This window comes from Vombatus ursinus, unplaced genomic scaffold (assembly GCF_900497805.2).
Source record: "Vombatus ursinus unplaced genomic scaffold, bare-nosed wombat genome assembly UNPS02014870.1, whole genome shotgun sequence".
NCBI lineage: Eukaryota > Metazoa > Chordata > Mammalia > Diprotodontia > Vombatidae > Vombatus > Vombatus ursinus.
This window is the reverse complement of record NW_020954648.1, coordinates 5,929,096-5,936,620: the sequence shown is the minus strand read 5'-3', so window position 1 is coordinate 5,936,620 and position 7,525 is coordinate 5,929,096. Positions and strand designations below refer to the sequence as shown.

Here is a 7,525-nt window from a genome sequence, read left to right as displayed (position 1 = left end):
ACTGCACAGACTGTCCATTTCCCATGCCTTAAATGCACTCCACCTCACCTCTTAGTATCTCTAGTTTTTTTCAAAGTTCAGCTCAGGTGTAACATTCTACATATGGCTTTCCTGATCCCCCTGCTGCTATCTACTGGCTCTTATCCCAAATTATTTTGTACTTGTATACTTGCTTTGTATATATGTTGTGTATCCTTTTATATGTACATCTATGTTATCTTCCCCAGTTGAATGTCAGTTACCCAGCACCTAGTCCAGTGACTGGAACATACTAGATGTTTAATAAATGCCTAATCGACTGATCCTTTTTAGCTCTAAGAGCCCCAAAACTCTTCTATAATTAATTGTCCTCTCCGGCACCCCTACTACGCCTGCTCTACAAATTCAAATCACTCCACCAGCCCCCGGTTTCAAGCGCGCCTGCGCAGGGAGGCCAGTCAGTCACTAACAGCACGCCCCGCCCCCTTCCAACCCCCACGTTCCCGCTGGTGACAGGGGCGGGGCTTTGATTTGGGCGTTGGAGAAGAGAAGGGGAAGAGGAAGCCGGGGGCGGGTCACTGGAGGGAGCGTGAACCGGAAGTGGAAGGCGCTTCTCCCTTTCCAGGCAGTTTCCGTTTGGTGCGGCCCCCGGCTCCCAGAGAACTTTCCTTCTCCCGGCTACGGAGACTGCTGCGTCCGACCGCCTTGGCCAGCAGCCCTCCTGTGCCGCCCTCCGTCCGGGCTTCCCGCGGCCGCTCCCCGCCCGCCGCCGCTGCCTTCGCTCCTCGCCCTCCTTCCTTCAGTCCCGCCCGCCGTCTTCTTTCCCGTTCTCCATCCGGCCGGCCCCGCCGCAGTGATGTGCGACAAGGAGTTCATGTGGGCTTTGAAAAATGGAGACCTGGATGAGGTGAAAGACTATGTGGCCAAGGTAAGCGTGGGCCGGGGGAGTGGGAACGACAGGGAGCCGGGGTCGAGGCTCCAGGTACCCGGGCAGGGGCAGCGGAATGGCCGGCGGCCAGCATGGGGGAGGCTTCCCTGCCAGCGTCCACGACGGGGAGGGTCCTGGAGGATCACCGGGAGGGACCAGGGCAGGTCAAGAGCTTTAGTCCTCCTTAGAGGACAGACCGAGTGCTGCTCGCGCGGGTCAGTCTATCAAATTACTATATTCTCCTTGTCTCTCAAGTTTACTTACCTGGATTCTAACCCCATCCAGCAATCCCAGACTCAAGGAAGGCTGGTTAGCTCTAAGTCACTCTTCTAGACCTCCAGGAGTAGCTCCTTGGGTTAGGCCGTCGTCCCGGTATTTCTTACTTAAAGACCTCTGTGATTAGTATTAAATCTGTGTTGGACCAACCCTCAGTGAATAGTCACCCAAGTGGTATTGACCAGTGGAACCTTTACTTTAAAAATGTTGGGCCTGACATTGCTTGTACGTATCCATAGAAAATGGGAGTTTTTTTAAATGTCAATTCTGAAATCAAAAATCTGAAACTTAAGTATCACTTTAAGAAGACTTAATTTTGGGTGTGGCTCTTTTCCTCTCCCCTGCCACAACACAAATATACTTTTGTTTCAAGTGGTAAGATTGTCAGCTGGCATGTGTTTAAGATATCTTAGCAATTTTTTGTATGAGCATGTTGACTTCAGTCCAGCCTTCTGGCTGATAGCATCTAAAATCCTTAATTATCCAATATATAATGTTGTTGTTCAGTCATAGTATATTTTGTGTGAAGGGAAAATCAATTTACAACCAAAAGCACATGTATAAAAATTGAATCTGTATCCTTCCAAAGAGAAGTATTTAAGTATCTCAGTTTTCAGGCGGGACTGCCTTTGTTGACCCCAGTGCCCCTTTTTTTTAATCGAACAAGTTACTGTTTTTATGGATATAACAATTTTAATAACGTTATTTTACTCTTCCTTTAGTTGCTTAAAAGAACTGCAATGCTAAAAACAATTCTTAAAGGAAATCATAAATTCACAACAGATACAAACATAAGGCCCGTACATAGTCTTGCTCCCCTGTTGAACTCAATAGTTGACTTTGTCTAAGAAAAATGAGCATTTGTTTTACCACTATTTTTTCTCTCAGGTCAGTTGCATATTAGTAAGCAACAAACAAGTAGAATTGTTGTTTCTTAATGCTTAAAATACCTAAGACTTTGTGGACAGCTAATAGTTTTTTCTACTCTTCTATTCAGCTCTGCATTATTTAGGCCTTTGTTATTCACTCTGTCAGTTACTTGCAGTAGATCATGATACAGTGTTGTGCCATCTCTCCTGGTGGCATTCTGAAGCCAGATTCCATAAATTTGTCAATATAAGTTGAGTAATAAATAAGTACATATAAGTCCCTGGCATTATACTGAAGGGGTTGGACTAGATTGCTGAGATCCCTGACTTATGACTATGGCCCTATGAATGATACAATCCTAGATTTAAAGTTGAAAAGGAACATAGTCAACTAGTCCAACCTCCTCATTTTACATATGTGAAAACTGAGGCCTGTAAAGGTTAAATAAATTTGACCCAAGGTCGCTTAAGTAGTTGTAGAAAAGCAACCATTCCATCTCAGATCTTTTGAGTTCCAAATCCAGTATTCTTTCCACTGCGTCTAGTTGACTTCACAAACTAAGCCTAAAGTTGGAACACTCCATAAAACCAAGGAATCCACTAGTATTTTCGAAAAGTTTAAGTACATCAAATATGAACACAAATTTCTTGATTATGCTTTTATGTTTAAATAGGTATCTTTTATAAGTTCAAATATTGTTTTCATCCCTTGATTTGCGTATGGGGGTATATTCTGTCCATTTTCATTACTCTGTCATTCAGATATATGTAGCAGGGAGACGAAACAGGAGATAAGAAGGATTGACAGTTTGCCTTAAAAGGTTTGATTATAATAATACCTTATAAGCAGAACATTTAGTTTTTCCCTTTCTTAGATTTCTAAATGTGACTTGGCCTCTGTGTTCAGCAGTGAAAAGTAGCCAAAAGCTAGCATTTGCCGATCACTCCTTTTTTTCTCAACTTCTTTTCTTAGTGTCTCCCACTGAAGTTCTCTTTCCCATTTATTCACTCACTGAACAAACTATTCAAGTATATTAATAAGGTTTTTATTTATAAGGTATATATGTGTCAAAAGGTATAGGAGAAGAGTGTATGATATTTTGGCTTTTGTACTGAGGCATGAAAACTAATTAAAAAAATTGTCCTCCTCTACCCTATTCTATTTTGAAAATCTGTTGTTCACATGCAAAGACAATCCTTTTAGTAGACCATTCCCTCTTTAAATTTGTGTTTAGGAATTTGTGGCTTCCCTCAGCCAATTGTGCCTCCCTTTCTTGCCTTACCTCAATCTACTTCTGATTTCTCCTCAGCAAAATTGAAAAATTATGGGGAAGTTAAGGGAAGAATGGTTCAGGTCCCACTTCTGGACCTATGAAAAGTTAGTTAAGAGAATTCCCAGATCCATGGGAACCTATCATGAATGGATTGAGTGTATGTCAGAGGAGAGTAGTAATAGCTTTATATATATCCAAGTTAAACATTGAAGTGTGACTTAAAAATTTGTTAAAAGCCATGTTTAAATATTTAAGCCTCAAGCTAGCAATGTCATAGTGGTTAGAGAGAGCAGGCCTCAAGTCAGGAAAACCTGGATTCAGGTCCTCCTTCTGACACATACGGGCTATGTGACCATAGACAAGTTATTTAAGGTCTCAGTGCACTAAGCACCTTTTAAGTCTCTAAGGTGCAGGACGGTAGTTGGTCTACACCCGCATTCAGTGTAATACCAGTGAAGACCCAGGTCCATAATGAAAAACAAACAAACATTTAACTTCTGAACATGCACTTTTATGGTTGAGTGTCCGCTGTGTCCTAAACACTTGACAGGGCAACATAGAGAGAATGTAAAAGAAACAGAAGGCACAGTACCAGATCTAGAGGGACTCCAGCCATTTTTCAGTCTCTGACACTTTGTTGCATCTTTCTCACTTCTCTGTTCACGTACTCGTTTTCTTTTTCACCTGACAGTCCGTGTACTATCTCTAATATTGCATTGTATATCTGGATGATTAGGGATATGTCATTATACATGCATAAAATACTCTAAGAGACTTATAAATTAACATACAAATGATAGTAAATCAGCACTTAATCAACAATTAGAGGTTCCTTACCAGCAGTAGCCTCAATTATGTAGAGCACAACCAAGATTTTCCATGTTTTCATGTAGCCGTAATACATTTCATAAAATCTCATTAATCTCACGTACTAATGTTTATATAGATTAATCCCTAAGGTCCTCACCCTGACACTATTTAAATGAAATTTGTAAAATGATGTAATATTTGTAAAGCATTTTGCAAACCTTAAACTGTTATATAAATGCTAGCTATTATTATTGTTTACTTTATACGTTACTCTAACATCTTTTAAACCTGTAGCAAGTTTAAAGGGACTATGAAGAATGAGGTAGGCATGAACTTACAAAAGTGTATCGTGTATAGCCTGATAGAAAGGTGGCAAAAGGGCTATTTGGTGTATGGAGTAAGTAACTCTTTAAGCAATAACCTCAAAAGCCAGCATCATAGAAGATGTAAAGAAGCCTTATGTTTCTATGTGACTTGTGAAGTTGATCTCATTTTGTCATACCTCATCATTAACAAGATAATTGATCTTCATGATAATCATGGATGACAAACAGTATGATTATGTTCATTTTACTCAAAAGGCAACAAAATATAGTACAAATTTTAGAGATTTCTATCCAAAATTTTTAAAGTAAGTTGCAGCACTTAACAGGTCAAGAAAACAGTAAGGCATTGTTGTATTAAAAAACAGTGCATAAGTACTGAAAGGATGAAAAGTAAAAGTATCAGGGTAGGATTGGGCCTAATCCAGGAAAGCTACTTGGAGGAGATGCCCCTCATTGTACCTTAACCAGATTTTAAAGTAGTTTGACAGTAACATCGCTTAAATGCCTACTGTGTGTAAAGCATAAAAACTTTGCCAGGTTTTGATGATATAGTTCACTGAAGGTGAATACCATTGAAATAGCAGGACAAGTAGGTCTGCATGAGGTCTGATATGTGCCCTGTGTTGTTTACATGTACTTCTGTTTCACTTTCTGTGAAATACTATACATCAGGTCTCTAACTTCCCTTTCTCTGTGGTTTCCTTTCCCTCCATCCCCCATTCTGACTGTGCCTGCCCTCTACACTTTAGTGGAGCCTCAGGTTTTAAAAGGCAACAATTGTATGAGAGAAAATAGGATCACTTGGCCCTGAGAAAGAAAAAACTTGACTAAGAATTGTCTGTTTTCTTTAGAAACTTAAAAACTTTTTGGACTCGCTTTTCATGTTGTTTCCTAAACAGTATCCAGATTAAAACAGACCACAATTCCATCTGCTTTGTATTTATTGTGTTCAAGAAATTACCTTGTCTTGAAATTAAAATATACTTTCCTTACATTAGAGAATATGAATATGTTACTTTGTTTTCTCTATAGCAGTAGTGGAACCCTAATCATTCAAATGATTAGATCACACTATATTAATAAGTGCTTTAAGTAGATATAAAATACTTACTAATGTAAACTTTCATAAGGAGATTTATCTCTTATTAGTGTAACTGCCTAGTAATTGGTTTTGGGAAAACACAACTTTAGTTTAGCCAGTGTTACAAGAGGTAATTCCACAGGAATAACATCATAAATGGGCATTGGGCCAAACAGTACCATGGAGTTTTATGACTATACAGACGGTTTGGTTATAGTGAAACCATCTCTGTTGGGACAACCTTATGTTTAAACTTATGAAGGCACAGGCTGTTTCAGTGCCTTATACGAGCTTACTTTATAAATTGACAGTATTGGTCAAATGTACAGGTACAGGATCTGGGGTGGCATACATAAGTAATACATAACCAAATGTTTATTGGTTGCCCTTGCTTAAGCCCTAAGCAATATCTAGAATGTTATATAGTAATAAACATCTGCTTCCTTCTATATGAAGATAATCTACCATCATTAGGACATGTACTTTGAGTTAGTGGGGATGGGTTGTATTAATCCATACATTCACTTTAATTCATTTCATCCCATTGAACCATCAACATGGGTTTTCAGAGTGTCTGACCAGAGCCAGTGGTGTATTTGATCTGTGACAATGAAATAGATTTCTGTCTTAAAAGAAATGATTGATTTTGGAATCAACTCAAAACCATAGTTACTTCTAAACTGACGCATGCATGGGTGTGCCATGCCCTTAATACCATCACACATACTTTTGTTTACTGCACAATCTGTAGCCATTGCTAGAACCAGCTCACTCATCGTCTTTCACAGCTCCTGTTGGGACTGGAAAAGCGAGCGCTTTAAATAACAAATTTGTGTAACTTAGGGCAGCAAAGTGAATGAAAAGAGTACCAAGATAAAGGCATGTTTCTATCTCCCTTTTTGTTATTGTTCCCCTTCATTCCAGAAGTACTGTGCCATTATTCTGTCTTGTAACAATCCAGAGTTGCTTTTTCTGACCCGTAAAGGTCCTTATATGACCATTATAGCAGTGATCCTCCAGTGAAGTGTCCCACACTCCAGTAATAGCTGTAATGCCTTCTTCTTTTAGATCCCTTAGTCCCTCAGCTCAGTGTCAAAGTAATTTGAATAAAAGCAAATCACTTAAGTGCCTACTAGGTACAGAGGTCAAAGTTTAGGTAAAACAGAGTCTTACTTTAAGGTTTATTGAACTCTTTATTCACCAACCCTGTGAAATAGTACAAGTAGCATTTTATTGATTGGGAAATTGAGGCTCAGAGAAATTGTGACTTGCTGACACCAACACCTAATGAAGCAAAGTGCTGTATAAGGCCTGAAGGGAAAAGATGTTACTGGTAGTGGTATAGTGCGGAAGGGTTTATTGAAGAGGTGGCATAAATCTGGACTTTAAAGGATATTTGAGGATCCAGGAAATGACGGGAGATGGAGTATTCTAAGGAAAGGGAACAATGTAAGCAAAGTTAAGCTGTAGTGTTTTGGGGGCAGGAAGCAGTCCACTGTGACTAGAACATAAAGTATATAGGAAATAAATATGACAGAAGGTTGAAAAAGTAGAAAATTTAAGATGATGCCAGACTGTGGGGGGCCTTGAATGCCAAACAAAGGAGTTTAAACTTTATTTAGGATTTATGCTTTTAAAAAAATGTGTAACATAACTAGATCTATGCATAAGAAAAATTATTCTATTGGCTATATGAAGGATTGAAGAGAGTTGGGTGTGAATACACCCTGGCCAATTTATCTACAGATAAGGCCTGGGATTTGGGAACGGCGTATTTCTGGTCCTCATTCTGCTTCCTTTGACTACAGTTTCCTTCCTTTAAGTGAGGAACCTGAAGTTTGGAGTTTCTCTGAAGATCTAAATTCAAAAATAGGTGAACCCAGAAGCAAGACTTCCGTATTTCTCTCATAGAACACAACACTCAGGTATTCTAGGAGGTACAGGCTAACAGGTTTGCTCCTTTCCTAGATATATGATCTTGA

At 39.5% G+C, this 7,525-nt stretch overlaps 1 protein-coding gene across 1 annotated transcript in view; it reads left to right on the top strand.

Annotated features, from left to right (window-relative positions):
- Positions 1-572: 572 nt before the first annotated feature.
- MTPN (myotrophin) overlaps positions 573-7,525 on the top strand; it is a 59,827-nt gene continuing 52,874 nt past the window's right edge. Inside the window, exon 1 of the mRNA XM_027842372.1 lies at positions 573-907. Within this exon, the coding sequence (XP_027698173.1) occupies positions 836-907 (72 nt within the window). The 5' untranslated portion in view covers positions 573-835. The remainder of the gene's footprint in view (positions 908-7,525) is intronic.